The sequence below is a fragment of the Geotrypetes seraphini genome, chromosome 13 (genome assembly GCF_902459505.1).
Source record: "Geotrypetes seraphini chromosome 13, aGeoSer1.1, whole genome shotgun sequence".
Taxonomy (NCBI): domain Eukaryota; kingdom Metazoa; phylum Chordata; class Amphibia; order Gymnophiona; family Dermophiidae; genus Geotrypetes; species Geotrypetes seraphini.
This window is the reverse complement of record NC_047096.1, coordinates 26,214,722-26,238,221: the sequence shown is the minus strand read 5'-3', so window position 1 is coordinate 26,238,221 and position 23,500 is coordinate 26,214,722. Positions and strand designations below refer to the sequence as shown.

At 41.6% G+C, this 23,500-nt stretch overlaps 1 protein-coding gene across 4 annotated transcripts in view; it reads right to left on the bottom strand.

Annotated features, from left to right (window-relative positions):
• SIK3 (SIK family kinase 3) overlaps window positions 1-23,500 on the bottom strand; it is a 312,583-nt gene that overhangs the window by 38,931 nt on the left and 250,152 nt on the right. For all 4 annotated transcript variants that reach the window (XM_033917543.1, XM_033917544.1, XM_033917545.1 and 1 more), the window contains exon 14: window positions 14,742-14,812. In XM_033917543.1, coding sequence (XP_033773434.1) covers window positions 14,742-14,812 — 71 coding nt within the window. The remainder of the gene's footprint in view (window positions 1-14,741; window positions 14,813-23,500) is intronic.

The following is a 23,500-nucleotide window of genomic DNA, read 5'->3' as shown; positions in this document are numbered from 1 at the left end:
TGGCCATAGAGGAGAAGGGTACAGATAAGAGAGTCTTAATTGGTTAGTGGAGCTCCTGAGGCGGAGTATAGGGAGAGATGAGAGAGGAGCTGTGGAATGAAGAGGAGTTTGAACTGTGTGCGGAAACAGATAGGGAGCCAATGAAGTGACTTGAGGAGAGGGGTAATGTGGGCATAACAACACTGGTGGAATATGAGGTGTTCAGCAGGGTTTTGAACAGATTGAAGGGGAAAGAGATAGTTTAGCAGAATGACAGTTAGACGCAGGTTGCAGTAGTCTAGCTGAGAGGTAATGAGGGCTTGTATGAGGTTCTTAGCAGTGCACTCAGAAAGGAAGGGTTGGATTTTAGTGATGTTGTAGAGAAATAAATGATAGGTTTTGGCGGTCTGTTGGATTTATGAATCTTGAATGCTTGTAGACTGTCACTCCTTCTTTGTGGGTACATTTATTAATTAGGGGATTCTATAAAGGTCGATACTCAGCCCCTCCAACCCCATGTCTTACTTCCAAGCGTTGTAATAATCTACAAAGCTTCCAAAACTAAAGAACCTGTTGTCTGAACATCAGACTTCTTAGATCTCCACAAACCTTGCTGGCCAGTACACAGTCACTATCAATAAACCTAGTTACTTTCTGGGGTATTGTGTTGACAATCCCAGAGCTTGCATCATCATTCTATCATGCTTTCCTTATATGCTATCTCTTTTGATCTGGCAGGAGTAGAGGGTGGGTTATTTGTAATACTGCAACTGATCGACTCTCTTCATGACAAGGACCACTGGACAACTCTCTTCCTTACAAGGACCACTGGACTCCTGTTCAGCGCACATCAGTTCTCTTTCCCATATCATGCTTCTATCCCACAGCTAAAAACATAAAACCTTATATTACAACATCAAGATACAACTCCTACTGCATGGGGCTATGACTACCATCTTCTACCCCAGAAAAGCATGTGTCACCAGTTAAAGCCATATGGGATGGGATGGAGGGGGGGATGAGCCACTTCTGTGCTATCCCATTGGACTATCAGGAATGACCTACAGATAAGTCCTGGGGGTTTTCAGTGGGTAAAAGGAGCATCAGGGAGGAAGAGTGCACTCAGATGGGCAAGGGGATCAGATCAGGGAGGGGGTGTTGAATTAAAAAAATAAGAATAGCCCTACTGGATCAGATCAATGGTCCATCTAGCCCAGCATCCTGCCTCCACAGTGGCTAATCCAAGTCACAAGCACCTGGCAGAAATCCAAAATAGTAGCACAATTCCTCCATGTCTGTCTCAAAAGCAGATTATGAACTTTTCCTTCAGGAACAGTACAAATCTTTTTTAAACCCAACTATGCTAACTACTGTTACCACATCCCCTGGCAATAGTTACAGAGCTTAACTATTCATTCAGTGAAAAAATATTTCTTCCTATTGGTTTTAAAGGTATTTCCATGTAACTTCAATGCATGTCCCCCTAGTCTTTGTAATTTTTAACACAGAAACATGATGGCAGAGAATGGCCAAATGGCCCCTCCAGTCTGCCAACCCGCAGCATCTACTATTTCATCCACTCCCTAAGAGATCCCTTGAGAGTGTTAAAAATCAAAAATGGAAAGAACATTAGCCTCACAGAGAGGATATTTTGGTAAATTTCGAGATGTTTGGGGACCATTAACAGACTTTTGTAATGAGTAGTAAACATTTTCCCTTCATAAGATAATTGAAATGAGGGGATAGGGATGGGTGGGAGGGATGATATTTTGATATATTAATAGAATGTATATTGTATAATATAATATAAATGAATATTTTTCATGTGATAGGGATGGGAGGGAAGGTTAACTTTCATGAATGTCAGTTGATGATAATAATAGTAATACAAGTGATCTTTTTTCAATTCACTTGATGTAAGTTGTAAAATGAATACAAATTATAAACCAAAAAAACAAACAAACAAACAAACACTTTTACTACACCACTCAGAATTTTGTAGACCTCAATCATATCTCCCTTCAGCAGTCAGCTTTCCAAGCTGAAGAACCCTAGCCTTTCCTCATATGAGACAAGATCCATCCTCTTTACCATTTTGGGCATTCTTCTTTGAACTTTTCCTAATTCTGCTATAGCTGACTGACCAAAACTGAACACAATACTCAAGGTGAGGTTGCATTATGGAGCGATACAGAGGGATTATAATATTGTTGGTCTTATTTACCCCCCCCCCTTTCCTAATAATTCTGAGCATCATTTTGCTTTTTTGTCTGCAGCCACAAATTGGGCAGAAGGTTTCTGCATATTATCTAAGATGATACCTAGATGTTTTTCTTGAGTCTTAACCTCTATGATGAGCCCTAGCATCTGGTAACTGATTTAGGTTCTTCCTGATGAGCATCACTTTGCATTTGCCCACATTAAATTTCATCTGTCATTTGGATGCCCAGTCTTCCAATTTCCTAAGGTCTTCCTGAAATTTTTCATAGTCCACATGTGTTTCGATAACTTTAAATAGTTTAGTATCATCTGCAAATTTAATCACGTCACTTATCGTTACAATTTCTAGATCAGTTATAAATATGTTAAAAAACACTGTCCCAATACAGATCCGTGAAGCACTCCGCTATTCACCCTCTTCCAACAGTAACTAATCCAAAAGCCTTGAAATCCAAAAACAAAAACCATCAAAATAAAACAAAAAAGTTAGAGCAGATCAGATACCTTCTGAACACGCTTGTAGAAGGAAAAAAATTGAGGAGCTACAGCATAGCCCTCGGGGGAAGGAGATAAAGCAGAGAAAATGATTGATGCCTTCTGGAGGAAACATGAGGTTCAAGAGTGACTACTCAGCTATTCAGGACCTCTACACCCATTGCACTGGATGACTTGTGCTTCCACTGCACTGACTCCCATTGTGGACTCAGGATCTCTGTGATAGACCCAAGTCTTATCTCTAGTCACCTAACAATGAAAAAAATCATTTGGGTCTTCACGAAGCCAGTGGCATAGTAAGGGGGGGGTGGCGGCAGACTCCCATAGGTGCTGTCTCAGTGGGGGTGCCAGCACCTCTGACCCCCATGCCATGCTCGCACCCTCCCTTCGCCGTCCCCCCGTACCTCTTTAAAATCTTTTCCAGCATGAGTAAATACTCTAGCCTGCTTTTGTGCAGGCCTGGCTCACTCTGAAATCATTTCTGGGATGCAGGGCCAGGAAATTATGTCCCAGAGGGAACACCAACACAAGCAGCAGGCCATAGAAGCTGCTCACGCTTGCAAAGATTAAAGAGGTACGGGGGTGAGAAGGGAGGGCACGAGTGTGGTGTAAGGGCGTGAAAGAAGTGGGGGGCGGCGGAGAGAAATGTGTGGGAAGGTGGTGCTGAAGGAGCGGGGGGGGAGAAGCCACCGCCTCGGGTGCCTCCTACCTTCACACTATGCCACTGCACGGAGCATCTACAAGTTCTCCTAACAGCATTGGAGCCCTCCTGGTCTTCTGACATGGCATCAATGTTCTTGGAACCCATCTTGCACTAACCTTGGACATGCCCAACTCTTCATGATTTTCCAAACTGTACCTGCCAAGACGTCCATTTCTTCAACTATTCGGGAATTTGACAAAATTAAATCAACTTTCTTGCACATTTCTATGGAAATTGCTTCCACAGGTCATCCAGTGTGAAGATTATCTTTAATGGACTCTCTTCCCCACTTAAACTGCTTGCTCCAGAATTTTACTTTGTAGGATCACCATAAAATGCTGTCATGGATCTTCTTTGGCTTTTTCCTTCTTTTGTGAGAAATTTTTATCACTGAACAGTGCTCCAAATCTAGCAGTTTCTTATTTGATTCACACGAGGACTCTCCTGACATCCAGTCTCTTGGAATATTAGACGGATCACCTCTGGAACCCTTTTGAAAAATCGGCATTACATTGGCCATCCTCCAAGCAATTTTAACGATAGGTTACAGATCACTAACAGCAGATCAGCAATTTCATGTTTGAGTTCTTTCAGTACCCTGGAGTATATGCCATCCAGACCAGATGATTTATCACCATTTAACTTGTCAGTTTGGCTGAATACTTGTCAATTTGGCTCAGGTTCACTAAGATTTCTTTCAGTTTCTCCACGTCTGCATAGGGAGAGTAATTGGATTTAAGGTGCTAAATTTGGGGGTATCAGAATGGGTGTGTGTGAAATTGGGGACTGGAATCAGGGGGAGGGTATTGGAGGACCTAACGGATCTCCTTTATATGGGCCCTGCTTAATAATAAGCCAGAGGCAAGCATGTAGCCAGATGTTTAGTATATGTAAATATATAGTAGTTGAAGAAAAAGCAACAATCCAGCATAAATTGTTCCAAGAAAAGACCAGTATAGAGTATTAAAGGAAATTAAAAATAATACTGAAAAGTGCCTTAACATCAAAGAAAAAGATACAAGCCAGCAAACAGTTTGCAATTCCTGAACTTTCGAATAGCTTTGGAATTGTAGACTGATATACTATAAAAACAGAAGAGGTCAAACAAAGCAATTAGGGTTTCTGTGTTTGTCTTATTAAATATGGGAAGCAAAATCCAAAAAGCACAGTTACTTACCGTAACAGGTGTTATCCAGGGACAGCAGGCAGATATTCTTAACACATGGGTGACGTCACCGACGGAGCCCTCGGTACGGACCTTTTTAACTAGAAGTTTCTAGTTGGCCGCACCGCGCGTGCGCGAGTGCCTTCCCGCCCGACGGAGGAGTGCGTGGTCCCCAGTTAGGATAAGCCAGCTAAGAAGCCAACCCGGGGAGGTGGGTGGGACGTAAGAATATCTGCCTGCTGTCCCTGGATAACACCTGTTACGGTAAGTAACTGTGCTTTATCCCAGGACAAGCAGGCAGCATATTCTTAACACATGGGTGACCTCCAAGCTAACAAAGAGGGAGGTGGGATGGTTGGCCATTAGGAAAATAAATTTTGTAACACAGATTGGCCGAAGTGTCCATCCCGTCTGGAGAACGCATCCAGACAGTAGTGAGTAGTGAACGTGTGAACTGAGGACCAAGTGGCCGCCTTGCAGATTTCCTCGATGGGCGTGGAGCGGAGGAAAGCTACAGAAGCAGCCATAGCTCGGACTCTGTGGGCCGTGACAGTTCCTTCCAGTGAGAGACCGGCCCGAGCGTAGCAGAAAGCAATACAGGCAGCAAGCCAATTGGAAAGTGTCCGTTTGGAGACAGGATGACCCAAACGGTTGGGGTCGAAAGACAAAAAGAGCTGAGGGGCTTTTCGGTGAGCTCTGGTATGATCAAAATAGTAAGCAAGGGCACGCTTACAATCCAGCGTGTGCAACGCCTGTTCCCCAGGATGCGAGTGAGGCTTAGGGAAGAAGACGGGTAGCACAATGGACTGGTTGAGGTGAAAAGCTGAGACCACCTTGGGAAGGAATTTAGGGTGGGTACGCAGAACAACCTTGTCATGGTGGAAAACCGTGAAAGGTGGGTCGGCAACCAGTGCATGCAGTCCGCTAACCCTCCTGGCAGAGGTGATGGCAATTAGGAAAAGCACCTTCCAGGTAAGAAGCCTGAGTGAAGTTGTGGCAAGAGGCTCAAACGGAGGTTTCATGAGAGCTGAGAGAACCACATTCAGGTCCCAGACGACAGGGGGAGGCTTGAGAGGCGGTTTGATGTTGAAGAGCCCTCTCATAAATCTGGAAACCAGAGGATGAGCCGTGAGGGGTTTTCCGAGAATAGGCTCGTGAAACGCAGTGATGGCACTGAGGTGGACTCTGATGGAGGTGGTTTTGAGGCCAGCGTTGGACAGCGAGAGCAAATATTCCAAGACAGTTTCCACCGCCAAAGAGGTGGGTTCTTGATGATGCCGGAGACACCACGAGGAGAATCTGGTCCACTTCTGATGGTAACATTGGAGAGTGGCCGGTTTCCTGGAGGCGTCCAAGATGAGGCGGACCGGTTGAGATAGATTCTCCGGAGAGGTCAGCCCGAGAGAAACCAAGCTGTCAGGTGGAGGGAAGACAGATTGGGATGCAGTAGAGACTGATGCTGCTGTGTAAGTAGAGTAGGAAACACAGGAAGAGGAATGGGCTCCCTGGAGCTGAGTTGGAGCAGGAGGGAGAACCAGTGTTGACGAGGCCACCGAGGGGCGATGAGAATCATGGTGGCGTTGTCCTTGCGGAGTTTGGACAAGGTCCGCAACATCAGAGGAAGTGGAGGGAAGGCATAGAGGAACCGATCCCTCCAGTCGAGCAGGAATGCATCCGGTGCCAGACGGTGAGGAGAAAAGAGTCTGGAACAGAATTGGGGCAGCTGATGGTTGTGAGGTGCTGCAAAGAGGTCCACCTGCGGAGTGCCCCATCGAGCAAAGATGGAGAGCAGAGTCGGAGGGTCCAACGTCCACTCGTGAGGTTGAAGGATGCGGCTGAGATTGTCGGCCAGAGAGTTCTGTTCGCCCTGGATATAGACCGCCCTGAGGAAGAGATTGCGGTCCGTGGCCCAGGTCCAGATGCGCAGAGCCTCCAAACAAAGGGGGCGAGATCCGGTGCCGCCCTGCTTGTTTATGTAGTACATGGCGACTTGATTGTCTGTGCACAGGAGGAGGACTTGAGGGCAGAGAAGATGTTGGAAAGCCTTGAGGGCGTAGAACATGGCTCTGAGTTCCAGGAAATTTATGTGATGACGACGCTCCTGTGGGGTCCAAAGTCCCTGGGTGCGTAGGTCGCCTAGGTGAGCTCCCCATGCGTAGGGGGACGCATCGGTGGTGATGATCATAGAGTGAGGGGGCAGATGAAAGAGTAGACCCCTGGAAAGATTTGAGGAGTTCAACCACCATTGGAGAGATTGCTGAAGAGATGATGTCACAGAGATGGGATGAGAAAGAAGATCTGTAGTCTGTGACCATTGGTTGGCGAGAGTCCATTGAGGTGTCCTGAGGTGGAGTCGCGCCAGAGGAAGGACATGCACCGTCGAGGCCATGTGACCCAGGAGGACCATCATCTGTCGGGCAGGAATGGAGGGATGCATGAGTACCTGACGGCAGAGATGGAGCAGGGTCTGCTTGCGATCTGAGGGGAGAAAGGCCCTCATCAGCGTGGTGTCCAGGACTGCTCCGATGAATTGAAGTCGCTGGGTGGGAAGCAGATGCGACTTGGGGTAGTTGATCTCGAACCCCAGGAGGTGGAGGAGAGAGATGGTGTGATGAGTAGCTTGTAGCACGAGTTGAGATGAAGGTGCTTTCACCAACCAATCGTCCAAGTAGGGGAACACCTGGAGGTTGTGAGACCTGAGGAAGGCCGCCACCACTATCAGGCATTTGGTGAAGACTCTGGGGGAGGAAGCGAGGCCAAATGGTAGTACTTTGTACTGGTAGTGGTGGTGTAGTACCTGGAACCGCAGGTAGCGGCGAGAGTTCTGATGGATGGAGATGTGAGTGTAGGCCTCTTTGAGGTCCAGGGAACATAGCCAGTCGTGTTGAGAAAGAAGAGGGTAAAGTGTGGCAAGGGAGAGCATCCTGAACTTTTCCTTGACCAGACACTTGTTGAGGTCCCTGAGATCGAGAATGGGACGGAGGTCTCCCGTCTTTTTGGGTACAAGGAAGTAGCGGGAGTAGAATCCCTGACCCCTTTGATCTGGAGGTACTTCTTCGATGGCATTGAGAAGGAGGAGGGATTGAACCTCCCTCAGGAGGAGGGGGGTTTGAGAGGAGTGAGAAGCAGACTCTACGGGGAGGTTGTCCGGTGGAAGAGTCTGGAAGTTGAGAGAGTAGCCGTGGCGGATGATGTTGAGGACCCACTGGTCTGACGTGATGACTTCCCAACGGCTTGAGAAAATGGTGAGACGACCCCCTATAGGCTGTGGAAGAGGCAGCGAGGGAGGATGACTGGCTATGCCCTGGAGAGAAGAGTCAAAAGGGCTGAGATTGTTTAGCAGGCTGAGAAGGCTTAGAGGGTTGAGTGGCCTGAGATCGAGCCTGGGCATGGTGCTGCTGTTGACGGGGTCGCCGAGATTGTTGAGGAGGCGGATTGAGTGGCCTGGCTGAGAACCTCCGCTGGTAAGATGATTGAGGCCGATAGGGTCGAGCAGGCGGAGCCTTCTTTTTCGGCTTGATTAGGGTGTCCCACCTGGTCTCATGGGCCGAGAGTTTCTGGGTGGTGGAATCCAGTGACTCTCCAAAGAGTTCATCCCCGAGACAGGGGGCGTTGGCCAAGCGATCCTGGTGGTTGATGTCCAGGTCGGAGACTCTGAGCCAGGCTAATCGACGCATGGCTACGGCCATGGCAGAGGCCCGAGAGGTGAGCTCGAAGGAGTCGTATATTGAGCGGACCATATATTTTCGCATCTGGAGAAGACCAGAGATGTGTTGTTGGAATAACGGGACCTTGCGCTCAGGAAGGTACTTCTGGAGGGCAGACAGTTGTTGGACCAAATGTTTCAGATAGAAAGAAAAATGGAAGGAATAGTTGTTTGCCCTGTTGGCAAGCATGGCATTCTGGTAAAGCCTCTTGCCAAACTTGTCCATGGTCTTACCTTCTCTGCCAGGAGGGGTAGAGGCATAGACACTGGAGCCCTGAGTCTTTTTTAAGGTGGATTCCACCAGAAGGGACTCATGGGGCAATTGAGATTTGTCGAATCCAGGAATAGGAATGACACGGTAAAGGTTGTCCAGTTTACGGGGGGCTCCCGGTACCGTGAGGGGATTTTCCAAGTTTTTATAGAACGTTTCCCGTAGGATGTCATGCACGGGAAGCTTGAGGAACTCCTTAGGAGGTTGCTCAAAGTCTAAGGCCTCTAGAAAGGCCTGGGACTTTTTTGAGTCAGATTCTAGAGGAAGTGACAGGGCAGCAGACATTTCTCTTAGAAATTTAGAAAAAGAGGACTGCTCTGGTTTGGAGGTGGCATCGGGTGCCGATGGTTCCTCATCAGATGAGGAGGGATCCTCCTCGGTACCGAGAGGAGTGTCCTCCCATAAGTCAGGGTCCCTGACCTCTGGTGCATGTCGAGACACCGGGGTGGAGGGCGCGGTATGGCGAGTCTTGGACAAAGACTTTCCAGAGCGCACCGAAACGGTACCAGGGGAGGACGACCGGCGTCTATCTCGGTCCCGAGAAGAGTGCCGTACCGCCTGGTGCCGAGGAGGATCCAATGTGGCCTGAGAATGAACCACTGGATCGCCATGAAGTTGTTGGGCCGAAAGGATCGGCATGGAGGTGTTCACCGGTACCGAAGGGGTGGACACCGGGGGCTCGGTACGGGGCTCGGGCCGGTCTGGTACCGGAAGGAGCGGTGCCAGGATAGTGGGCAACAGTTGTTCAAGTTGTTTCTTCAACTGCTCCTGGAGTTGAGCCTTTAAGATGGCCGAGATACGGTCATCGAGGGGTGGCATCGGAACCGCTTTCTTTTTCTTCGGTTCCTTAGATGCCGCTCCACGCCCCGGCGATGAGGAGGCCGATGATGAGGCACTCACCGAGATCGGGGCGGAGCGTTTGCGGGACCGGTGCGATGCCGGTAAGGACGGTGTCGCCACCGTAGCTGGAGGGCGCTCGAGGGAAGAGGAAGGCTTCTTAGCCGGCTTACCTGGCGCCAGCGGCGCCGATGCGGGGTCGGTCGGTGTCGAGGTCGACGGTGCCGATTTTTGAGGTGCCGCCGTTGAAGGTGAGGAGTCCATCGCCGACTCGGTGCCGAAGAGAAGAGTTTGTTGGATTATTCGGTTTTTAAGAGTTCTCTTTTTAAGAGTGGCACAGCGGGTGCAGGAATCCGCCCGATGCTCCGGACCCAGACACTGCAAACACCAATTGTGTGGGTCAGTTAAGGAGATCGGGCGTGCACACCGCTGGCACTTCTTAAAACCGACCTGCGGGGGCATGAAGGGAAAGATAGCCTCCGCAAAATCGAAGCCCGAGGCCTGTATACTGGCAACAGGCCCCGCCGGGGCAAAACGAAAGAAAAAGGGAAAAAGCAAAGTTTTTTTTTTTTTTTTTTTTTGCAAATCAAAGAAAAAATAAACCCGAAGGTAAAGAAAGAAAAAATAAGGAAAAAAGCGCGAGCGGGAAGGCAAAAAAGTGGTTTCAACGGCCGTTGAAAAAACACACGCGTCTTCTTCGCTCCGCGGAAACGAAGAAACTGGGGACCACGCACTCCTCCGTCGGGCGGGAAGGCACTCGCGCACGCGCGGTGCGGCCAACTAGAAACTTCTAGTTAAAAAGGTCCGTACCGAGGGCTCCGTCGGTGACGTCACCCATGTGTTAAGAATATGCTGCCTGCTTGTCCTGGGATAAACTGTTTCTACTAACTGTAAAAATCACCAGCACAGACATCACTTCTATTTTATAGTACCCCCTCAGCCTTTGGATTGCTCTGCCATGAGTAGGGAGCACAACTGATCTATGAAATGTGTCTGACATTGATCTCCATTTATACCTGGAGAAGATACAATATTCATGGGTAGAACAAAGAGCAGAGCAAACGAGTATGTGGAGCAAAAATACATTTAATGTAACATGTGCCTGATGTGGCCACGTTTTGCCCGAGGGCTGCATCAGTGGCAAAACAAACAATCCAAAGTATTTAATCACAGAAAATACACTTCTCACTGGTACAAAAATTCAGCAACAGTAGTCCTGCTGCAAGAAGTGGTTGAAGGAGTAATGCAGCAGGACCACTGCTGCTGAATTTTTGAACCAGTGAGTAGTGTATTTTCTGTGTTTAAATACTCTGGATTGTTTTGCCTCTGATGCAGCCCTTGAGCGAAACGTAGCCACGTCAGGCACAAGTTACATTAAATTTATTTTTGCTACACATACTTGTTTGCTCTGCTCTTTGTTCTACCCCTGAATCATCAAAGATCATCTGCCTCTCTGACATTCCTCAAAGATATAGTATTCAACAGTGAAAATGCAAACTCTTCCTATATACTCCTACCAACATATGGCAAAGTGATGTCTGTGAAAGCAGCCAGATGAAATCCATCCCTCCCTGGAGAGATATTCTCTCTGCTCTTTCCTGCCTGGCTCTTATCATAGTTTCCATATTTTTTCACTTCTTTACCAGATGTAAACCAAGAGCGCCACCTACGGTTGTTCCACTTAGAATAAATTGACATCAGGCCAATGCTAGTGGAAAAACACTGGGTGCCCTAGGCAAATCTTTGTTTGAAGGGGTCATTAGGCTAGTTTTCAGGCTTCTAGCACCTTCCACCACCCTAAGATTTTGGTAACCAAACTCAACATTCATGGTCACTCAACACCACCTACTCCAGAGAGTTTCTGTAAAATGTGGACTCGGGCATTATGAAGGTAATTTTAGAAAGCTTGTTCTGCATGTAAAGCTGATTTTAAATGCAGAAAAGGGCTCTTATGAAATTGTCTTTCAATGTACACACGTCATTCAATGTACACATGTTATTCAATGTACACACGTCTTTCAATGTACACACTACATATTTTTATGTAGAATGCATATAAGCACTCTAAGGGCAAAGTTACAGTGTACAAGTATGTTTTATAAAATTGCTGAAGCAGGGCCAGATTAAGGCCAATTGATGCCCTAAGCTCAGCCCAACAATGGTGCCCCTTGGCCTTTCCATTGCTTAAATGACAAGACATTAAGACTCAACAAGTGCTGAGAAACATCATACATATTTATAATGATTAGAAAAACACTGAAATTCATGTTGGATAATGGGTGTGGAAGACAGCAGTGAAAGAGTTAAGAGCATGATAGCTAGGGAAAAAAACTCTGTGGTGCCCCCCTTCCCTTGGTGACCTAAGCTTGTGCTTATTTTGCTTAATAGTTAGTCAGGGCTGAGCTGAAAGCTTCAATTATCTCACCATGGGTTAATGTAACTCAAAATGAGGTAGCATGGCAGAGTGACTGATTGCTGTATGTCTAACTGGTATATCATGAAATATTTAAGTCAGAACCAAGCTTATGATTAACTTCTTGCCAGGTTTTACCCTTGCAATTCAATTTTTGAGACAGCTTCTTCCACAATATTGGTAAGGTCTACAGATTTTGTTAAGCTAGGTCACTGTGAAGTGTCAAACATGCTGTGAACATGCAATATGTTAACTCCAATATTCAGAGTAGAAAAATAAAAGAAATGAAAAATCTGAAGCTTAGACTTTTCAGCAGAACGAGGAATATCCACATTGTCTTCTTTAACCCAAGCATTCCCAGAATGCTGCTTTATTTTCTGGAATTTTATTTATTCTTTAAAATTTGGGGACAGTGCAAATATTAAAAGACAAATTGAAACACCTTATAGCCCTCACTGATGCCAAGATAGTAAGCACACAAAATGAAAAAACAAAAATTATTTTCTGTCTTCTCTTGAAGAATTTTTGTTGAATCTAAAGAAAGAAGCTGAGGAGGCACTAGAGACCGACAAAGCTTTTCAAAGAAACAGGCACAGCAGCTTTAAGACAGTGTGGGTTGTAATCAAAGGTGGGCCCACAAGCCTCAAGTCACCCACCTTGTTAGGGTGACACATTTACTACTGAATGTCAGGAAGAAAAAAAGCTGTTTGCAGCCTGCTGTACCATGAAAGGGTATCTGAGTAGGTGGCTCTAAATTGCCCTGTGGTTACTCACAGCGAAGAATTTTAAGCTGCTGATATTCTGTTTGCCTCATTTTTTTAAATTACTTATGCATACCATGAGTAATTGCTGGCTCCTGAGTTGCCCACGATTTCCATGCAGAGAAACAAGAAGTAAGAATAAATGGCAAAATATCAAGTGGTACTCTATGGAAAAACATGAAGAATGATCTGTTCTTTCCATGCTCTAGAGTAAGAACTGCATGACTGGAGGGTATAGGTGGGTGTGGAAAGTTGCATTGCTCAGATTCTCAATGTACACCAATCTACTCAGTATAAAATCAATACATATTTTATAATCACAATGAAATATTATGTGGGGAAGGGGTGGGAGGGATGGTTGCTGGTAATAAATCTGATAGAGAAATTGCAGAAAATTACTTCACTTTGTTCCTTCACTGCTGAAGTGTATGGAAATTAAAAATATAAACATAACTACCTGCAACTCCCACTCGCACACCCAACTGTAAATGTTTTAATTGCTAAACTGAGAAAAAAAGCTGAGAAATCTGCTTGGCAATGCTGCTTTAATACCGTGCCCACTGCAGAGCTCAAAGCTCAAAATCAGCTGTGAACGTACCACTGCTCAATTTATGAGGGAGGAGGGAGGCGGAAACATTCAAAACAATTTTACTCATAAAAATACCAAATATTTTTCCATATATTTACTTCTCTGCACTAAAAGTAAATTTTTAGAAATCTCGGATTCAGTTCTCATGCATAAAAAAAATGTAAGTTGGCACATATCTATTAGATGTAATTTGAGAAAAGGCATGACTTATTTTCAGCAGAATGCAGAGATTTAAAGAAGACATGTCTGAACAGGACTTCCAGGTATACACATACTCTATTTTAAAACCACTAAACACATAAACCTCAGAAATTTTACCTGTCAGCATTTTACACAGCTCAGCATCATGCATAAATAATGAAGTCTGTTTTCAGACCTGAGACTTGGAGGACTGCTTGATGGTGGTGATTTATGCATCAGTCTGACAAGTAATTCCATCATCCCCAGAACAAAGGATGACTTTTAAAGGAAGATTCCTTAATTACTGGATCTTGTACATGTACATTTACAAACTTTGTTTCTTATATATATACAGCAGGTGGTGCTACATGAATGTACATGTCACCAATACTTAGAAATCACAGCATAAACGTGTGAGTAGAAGCCAATTGAATTTTGGTTTTGAATTCAGCACCAAAACTGACCCGAAATCTGGGTTCAAGTTTCAGCCAAAAATCCCTGTACATGTTTGTCAGAAACCAAAACCATGGTACTGCCACAAGTCATCTCCCTAAGCTCTCTCCCCACCCCCTGACAAACACTCTATCTTCTACCCACAACACCCCACCTGTAGGCCCTCCTCAGGGCAGGAGCAATCTCCAGTTGCTCCTGTTCATGCCATTTCCAAGTTCAAAATGGCAACTGTTGCCCTTTCCTGAGTGACAATCAGTTGATCCTGTTTCTCACAATTTCTTCAAAAGAGATTCTATGTTTACCCTCTTCTACCTCTTTTCTGGAAACTCTTACACCAGTCTATGAGAACCATAACCTTTCTCAAGATACTAATTTTTAACAAGAATCAGATTCTCCTGACTGAAAATCATGGCAACTGCTTATGTTTAAAGCAAAATGGTGCCTGTGTGTTATCTTGACAATCACCAGCTGTTTAGGTGAGGTAGCTGGCATGAATGTAAGTGTATTGCAAATTTATTCACAATGATGTATCTCTCATTTTATTGAAATTGGTCAAGTTTTGACAAAGTTATGCAGAAAACAAGCTTTGTATTTTTTAAGTGTGTATATATGGATATAGATACAGATAATTTCTTGACAACATGCTTCATCAAATATTCTAAAATGTATTCAATAAAACATAATAATAATCCCCTTCCCCCAACAAACACCTTATCCATTATCATAATCCACCCCTCCCCATAGCTAAACTCAACCAAAACTTTGACTGGAAAGTTTTCTCCCATATTTTAGGGCAGATTCTGGTGCCAGTTAAAAGAGGCACTACCGTAACACTCTGGCTAAGCATACTTTCTCCCATTTTCCAATGTCTAGGAGTAAACTTCCAGGTTCTCCAAGACTCTCTTACTCTCCCTGGGTAAGACCTAAGCAGTCGGAGCTTTTGTACATACATTCCAAAAGAAACATTACCTTTGCACAGCTTCCTGATCGGGCTCCCCATCTGAGCTCTCTTCATCCACAGGGGTAACTGCCGGCACTGCCTACAACAAGAAGAGGGAAACACCAGATTCAGAAATGGTTGTTAAGGGCTAGGCCTATCTTCTACTACTAAAGGACTTCTGGAGAGCTCACCATTCACAGGAATCAGACACCTTATTTACCAGTTCCATCCTACATCACACCCAAGGCTGGAATCGGGCTTTGTAACCCTTCACTCATAGCTACTGTACCTGGGAATTTTCTCCTAGTCTATATTCCCTCTCAATTTATGTTTAGTCTAGAGGCTCCACCAAAGGCCCTCAGTAGCTGATGCAGAAAGATGCATGGTAAATGAGGCATCTGTGCGCAGAAATAACACTGTGTAAATCTGCATGTAGGATACTGGTGCACAGTACATTAAAACGAATGGTAATGAGGCAATTAGTTATTCAGCCCAAATCCAAGTAATTGTCCAGAAGACTAAGTCAAGCACAGTGCTAGAACTTGAACTCCAGGTCTGAGGAGACATTGAAGTGCTAATTCGTTCTTCTGCAGGAGGGTTGAGAGAATTTAATGTCTTTTTTTTTTTTTACTGAGAATATAATGGTGTCTGTACTTTTAGGACAGAATGATTATTATTATTAGTTATTTATATACCACCTATCAATGGAGGTTGTCTAAGTTGTTTACATTCAGGTACTGAAGCATTTTTCTCTAACTGTCCCAGCAGGCTCACAATCTACGAGTGTACCTGGAGCAATGGAGCATTGAGTGTCTTGCCCAGGGTCACAAGGAGTAGTGTGGGGCTTGAACCCACAACCTCAGAGTGCTGAGGTTGTAGCTCTAATCACTAGGCCACTCCTCCCTCCTAAATGGGAAGTTACAGCTTTGTGCGCAGGTCCAAGCAGAAAAAAAAAAAAAAAGATATCTGCACATCAATATTAATCTTGCAAAAATTTTATGTGGAAGACATTTTTGCAAGGCCAATATTTATCCATGCATGCAGATGTGTACTGCTAATTCTGTTTTGCTTAGGAATATGCACAGAACTTGTGCACATGCATCTGACAGGCTTTCCTTGATTGGCGCACAAGTTCTGTACACTTTGAATGTGCTTAGGATTAGCTTACTGCATTGGTATGGAATATATTTTTGGTAAGTTCGCAGTACAATCCATGCACTCAGCCATTGGCACACACCTCTACCACATGGCTTTCTGCATCAGGCCCTCAATCAGGGAATCATGAGTCCTACAATTCAGCCATCAGGTTTTGCTGTGTGATCAACTCCCTTCCACAAAAGGCTATGGGGCTCATAATCAAAAGAGAAAAACAGCCAAAAAATGGCCTAAGTCGGCACTTGGACAAACATTGTCAAAATACGTCCAAGTGCCAATAATAAAAACGGGTTTTGGACGTATTTCTAAACGACTTAGGCCTTCATAGTTCCGCTGAACGACCATCACTAAATGGGGCATTTCAGGAGGAGTGTCAAAGGCGGGAGTTGGGCGGGGCGTGGGCCGGCTTAGACTTAGTCGTACTGCATGTATAACATACAGCACAGGATTGATGGAACTTGGACATTGTGACTTAGACCATTTAAAACATGGTCTAAGTCACAAACACCCACCTAAAGTGACCAAATAAGCACTGCAAACACATAATACAGACCCCCACACATTACCCCAGTGATCACCGATCCCCCCCACCCCCATAAAAATATTAATTACAACTTGAAAATTGTGCCTCCAGAGCATCTTCACCTGGCAGCCTGGAATAGGAAAGCCTAGTCGTGCTGCACAGAGGTGTCTTAAACTGTCTTGGGGGGTGTTAGGGACCCATAGAGAGGTGGATCTATGCCCATAAGCCCCTGTAATCAGTACATTGATATTGAAACATGTGCACTCCCCTATACACCCCCAAAACCCTTTTTTACTAGCATATAAATGACTCCTGCAGCCATAAGGGTTATTGGGGTGGTAGATAAGTGGGTCTAGGGGATTCTGGAGGTAGTTTGGGAGGCTCACCATGCCCTATAAGGAAGCTGTAATGAGATGAAGACATGGCACCCTTTTTGTGAAGTTCACAGCAGTGCCCTATAATGTACTCCACTATTTAGGTGCCATGTCTGGATGTTCAGTCCATCACTTTGTAGACCCCTCCCACGTCCAACAGGGCTTGTTCTAGGTGTTTTTGACTTGGACGAAAATGTGGTATAAAGATGGACCATTTAGCAGCTTGGACGATCAGATCGGCAGGACGTATACTTAGACGATTTTTGAAATGGAAAATAACTTGGACGTATTTTTCGAAAATGTGTCCTAAGGGGGGGGCGTGGCTTAACGCGAACACAAATGGATGTGTGATCGTGAAGCTCCTCATCATCTAGGCAACAGAATATAAAAAAAAATTTCCCTTCTGGATAATTTCATAAAAAAAATATTTACTAAAGAAGCGGAACAAATGATAAAAGATAAAATCCTCTTTTGCTGAAGTTAAAGTGAAGTCTAAGGTAATAGGAGTCGGAAAGGCAGAGCGCCGTTTTTTTTTTCTCGACGGTTTAATGAGACTTAAATTGCAGCGCTGAAACGGCAAGGAGAATGAGTGAGTAACTGACAAAGCTGGTGGGGAAATTGTGGAGGAAGATTGTGTCCCGATATGATTTAACGGAACCCATAAGAAGGAAAAATATTGAATTGAAAGTTGTCCTCCTTTGACGATACTGAAAAGGGGATTGAGTGAAGAAAACTGAGGGAGAGGATTAACGGCATTTTTTTTTCTCACTAATTAAGTACCGAGGCGCTGGGAACAGATAAATGTCAGTTTACTAAAGTAAAAGAAAATTACTGAATTGAAAATTGCTTTACTTTATCAAAGCTGCGATTGGGCTTGTGAGAGAAGAGCCAGAAGAAAGGATTAACGGCTTTTTTTTAAAGCTGAAGCAACGTGACATCGGAGCATTTGAGAGGCGCTGAGAACAGATAAATGACAGTTACTTCAAGATTACCAAAGTAAAAGAAAGTTACTGGATTGAGTATTGATCTCCTCGGTCAGGGCTGCGATTGGGCTTGTGAGAGGAGAGCCAAAAGAAAGGATTACCGAAATTTTATTCTCAGCGCTGTAGCGGTGTGTCATCGGAGGAGAGTGACTGGCGGAGATAGTAAAATAAATCTGTAGAAAGATTTGACCCGACGTGTCTGAAAGAAACCTAAAGGAAGGAAAGATTGCTGGATTGAGTGTTGCCCTCCTCCATTGAGGCTGTGACGGGGCTTGAGGGAGGAGAGCCAGAGAGAAGGATTACCGACATTTTTTTTTTTTTTTCACAACAATAGAACTGGAGACAAATAACTGACAGTTGCTCTAAGAATACTGTAATAGAAGATTTGAGTCTGTTTAAAGATTGTGATGGTCTGACATTGATTTACCCGACGAAAGTGAGAAAAGGAAAAGAGTTTCAAACTGATATAAGTAAAAAGCTGATAAATGTCAATCTTTAAAATAAGGTGGTTATAAAATAACCTTCTTGCCAATATTAAAGTGATAACAGACCCTAAAAGAGGAGTGTTCTTTCTCAGTACAAGATTGGGACAGATAACTGAGAAAAAGAAAGGGAAAAAGAAAGGAAAAAGGCTAAAAAAGAAAAATTTCTACTTCAAAAGATAGAACCAAATCCTGGAAGAAAAAGGATTAAAAACCTAAGATACCAAATCTAAACCTAAGAGACTAAACTTAAGAAAGGAAAATTAAAAATTTTTTGAAATTTCCTCACCATTTTTTTCTAAACTGATATAGCAAGATATTAAAGACAAAACTACTGAAATAGTGACTTAAAGAGGTTCTTGTGTCATTTAACATCTGTGAACAAAGTAAACTCCATAAAAAATAACAACATGGCAACTACCAGACAAAATAAAAATGAAACTGGTATGTCAGCAAAAAGACAAAAACAAGATCAAGTAACACCAAGTAAGATCCCACTTCCAACTGAAGAATCTGATATATTGAGTAAAGCAGAAGTTATGGAAGAATTAAGACAAATAAAACAAATGCTTAAAGAAACTGTGTCCAATATGTCTGAAATGAAAGAAGAAATTCTAAACATCCACAGACAATTGGAAGTAAATAACAAAAAAACAACTATACTAGAAAATAAAATGGAGGTCATAGAAGGTGAAATAAACAGATGCAAAAATGACAATCTAGAATTGAATAAATTGAAAGATCAACTAGAAGATTACGAAAATCGAGGAAGAAGGAAAAATATTAAACTTTTTGGAATACAAGAAAACTTAGAAGGAAAAAATACTATACAGTTTCTAGAAAACTTAATCCCAAAAATACTACAAATTGAATTAAAACAACCAATAGAAATAGAAAGGGCGCATAGGATCCCAGTAAAAAATGTAGAAAATAAAGGCAGGCCAAGACCAATAATATTCAAAATGCTTAGATACCAACAAGCATTAGAAATATTAAATGCCGCCAAGAAGGACAAAAATCTAAACTACAAAGGATCCAGAATATGGTTTCTACCGGATTTTGCAAAAAACACAGCAAATAAAAGAAAGAGACTACTAGACATGAGACCTCAACTAAAAGAAAAGGGATACAAATATGGATTATATTATCCAGCTAAAATGAGAGTATCATCTGGAGATAAATCTCTATATTTCGAAGATCCAGAAAAATTAAAAGCCTTTCTCTCAAAATCAGAACCTATGACATTTTAACATAAAACATCAAGACTGGTTTTGTTGACATTCTGAAAAATTATAAAAATATGAGACATTGAAAAACTGAAGAAAAGAAAACATAAACTAAAGAAAAGACAATAAAAATATAAAGAGGAAAAATATAAGATATATTAAAAATATTAATAACATATTTAATATATGTTTAAGATATAGATTTATGATGTAAATTATAATACTGGGAAAATATAAATTAAAAATTTATGAAAAAATAAAGATACATTAATGAAATGTTAAGAATAAAAAATGATTAAAGATAATAAAGATTAATACAGATAGATAGAAAGGGATATTGATTGAACATTGGTTGCCTAGGGGAAAGAGGAATGTTCTGATTGCTATTCCAATGTGTATCCTTAAGCAGTCATTGTATAGGGTGGGAAAGGGAGGGAAAAACATGAGATTTACTAGAATGATTAAAGAAAAGATTAATAAGGGATTAGATACTTCAGGGGTAAATATGTGTGTCATAGAGAATAATTTTTTGATTTTAATTATGACAGAAGAGGAAAAGAAGATTATAATGATAAGTATTAGAACATATAATGACTTTTAAAATATACTCTATCAATGTCAATGGCCTGAATCATGTAATCAAAAGGAAAAAAGTATTAGCATTTTTAAAAAAGCAAAATGCGGATATTTACTGTCTACAAGAGACCCATCTTAATATAAAAGAATCTCAGAAACTAACGGGTGGGTGGGTGAAAGAATGTTTTTTTGCTCCAGCAGAGGGTAAAAAAGCAGGGGTTGCAATTCTTATAAATAAAAAATGTATGGCCAATCTCAAATTTGTAAATTCAGATCCACATGGAAGATGGTTACATATTGATGTAAGTATGGGAAATAATGCCCTGACGTTGTTTAACATATATGCCCCTAATTCGAATCAATCAGAATTTTTAAAAAAATTACAGAATATGTTCTTACCACTGGCTGCTTCTAATTTAGTGGTGGCTGGAGATTTTAATGCTGTAATGGATCCATTATTAGACAAAAAACCAGGTAAAAATATAAAATCTTTAGGTTTAGATAATTTGGCTCAAGCATGTGATTTGAAAGATATATGGCGTATTCTTCATTTTAATGATCAGGAATTTTCATTCTGTTCACAAGTTCATAAATCATTTTCAAGAATAGATTATATTTTTGTTTCAACAAATAAAGTGCAACAGGTGATTAAAGCCTCCATAGATCCTATTATTATTTCGGATCATGCGGGAGTATGGATAGAATTACAATTAGATCAATTGGAGAATGGTAGACCTCTTTGGAGATTTGATAATGCATTGCTTGTGGATGACAAATTTTTGGAAAATTTCAAAACACAAATTAACGAATTCTTTCAAATAAATTTAGTGGAGGATACATCTATTGAGAATGTATGGGATGCATTTAAAGCAACTATGAGGGGTAATATAATATCATATTCAGCTTATGTTAGGAAACAGATTAAAATACAATATATAGAATTAGAAAAAAAAATAAAAATATTAGAAGCTAAATTGGTAAGTAAATGGGAACATGAAGTTTTACAAACTCTTTTGAAAGCAAAAGGTAAATATAATGAATTAACTTCAAAAATGATAAGAAGAGATTTGTTTTCCAAACAAACAATGTATTATGGAAATTCTAATAAGGCGGGAAGATTATTGGCAAATTATCTTAAAGCAAAAAAAAGAAGAACAAATATAAATGGAATAAAAGATGATAATGGCATAATAACAAATCAAACAAAAATAATTTTAAAACAATTTCTAAAATTTTATAAGGACCTGTATTCTTCCGAGCCTTATTTTGAGAGACAAAAAGATGGAAAAATTTTTTAGATCTTATTAATGGACCTAAGATCCCTGATCATATAAAACGGAGTTTAGATGAACCTATATCATTAAAAGAATTAGAAACAGCATTGAGATCTCTTAGAGTTGGATCCGCTCCAGGTGGTGATGGATACACAGTAGAATTTTATAAAACATTTCAAAATGTCCTTTCCCCACATTTACTAAATTTATATCAGACACAACTTATAAAAGGTGATATTAAAGGTACTATGGCTGAATCAATAATAATTGTTTTACCTAAGCCAAATAAAGATCCTACTTTGGTTTCAAACTACAGGCCTATATCCTTGATAAATGTAGATAATAAACTTTTGGTGAAAATTTTGGCTTTGAGATTAGCCAAAGCTCTCCCACATATTATAGATATGCATCAAACGGGTTTTGTTGCTAAAAGACATTCCTCTAATAACTCTAGATTATTGTTTCATATGCTAAATTTATCAAAAAAAATGGATGAACCGGCTTTTACAGTTTCATTGGATGCAGAAAAAGCTTTTGATAGGGTAGAATGGAATTTTATGTATCAGGCTTTAGAATGGTTTGGTATAGGTTCTGGATTTATACAAATGGTAAAAACATTGTATAGCTTCCCGATGGCAAGATTAAATATTAATAATATGATATCTGATGGTTTTCAATTGCAGAGGGGAGTTAGACAAGGTTGTCCTTTGTCTCCTTTGTTATTTGATGTTGTATTAGAACCCTTATTGTTAGCAATACAGCAAACAGGGGAGATACAGGGTATTCCATATTCAGATATGGAATATAAAATTTTGGCTTATGCTGATGATATCTTACTTTATTTGAGAAATCCAGAGTCTACCTTATCTTCTTTATTAGAATTAATTGATAAGTTTGGCAAATTTTCAGGTTATAAAATTAATTGGAATAAATCTGAAATTATACCTTTAAATATCCATTGTGTAAAAGGATTATTTGACACTTTTCCATTCATATGGAAAGAAGAAGGATTTAAATATCTTGGCATTCAAGTTAAAAATACAATTGAAGATACTGTAAAAGAGAATGAAAAATATGTATTAAAAAAAGTTACGGAGTTATGTGAGCAATGGAACCTATTACATATTTCTTGGTGGGGAAGAATTCAAACTATTAAAATGATGATATTACCTGTAGTTTGCTACCAAATGAGTATGATACCTATTTTTTTTCAGGGGTCCTTTTATAAAAAGCTTAATAGCATTTTAACAAAATTTCTTTGGCTTGGTAAAACACCTAGAATAGCTTTAGTAACTTTGCAAAAATCAATTAAGGAGGGAGGGGTAAATTTTCCAAATTTCTATAGGTATCATCAAGCCTATATTCTACGTCAGGGTATGTATTGGATCCTCCCAGAACTTATGGATAATGCACCGGATTGGTTGTATTTAGAATGGCGCCTTATGTTTCCCCTAAATTTAGTTCATCTTCCAAGTATCAACATGCCTAGAAGATACAGAGAAAATAAAATATTAATAGATACTTGGAAAACGTTGAGATTTATTAGTAAATTAACACCTATCCCAATATACAAATCAACTAATCAATCTTTATGGATAAACTCCAAGATCAAAATTGGCGGAGCTCAAATCCTTTGGAAGAACTGGATTATTGCAGGCATTAGATCTTTAGATGATGTTATTTCAGAAGGTAAACTGCTGGAATTTTCACAATTGCAACATAGATTTGGTTTAAGTAAAACACAAAGTTTTAAATGGTTGCAATTGAAGCAGGCCATTCAGGATGGGTTCCCTGAATGGAAAACATTGAATGATCAATATAGTTTAAAGTTCTTATGTTTTAAAGCAGACTTCCTAGGACATCAAGCCGCATTGTGGTATAAATTAATATCTGGATATTTGAATAAAAAATCAAAAAATGGTCTAAGAGACATTTGGAGCATTGAGATTAAGCATCAAATTAATGCATCTCAGTGGCCACTAATTTGGTCTTGGAGAATGAGATGTACAGTGTCAGCATCTATGAGACAAACTTGGTTCTTTTTATTACATAGAGCTTTTTGGACCCCTACACGTTTACAAAAATTAGACAGTTCTAAGTCCAATAAATGCTGGCACTGTAATCTGGAACCAGGGACATTAGATCACTTACTATATCATTGTCCCTATATTAAATCTTTTTGGAATTCAATTTGG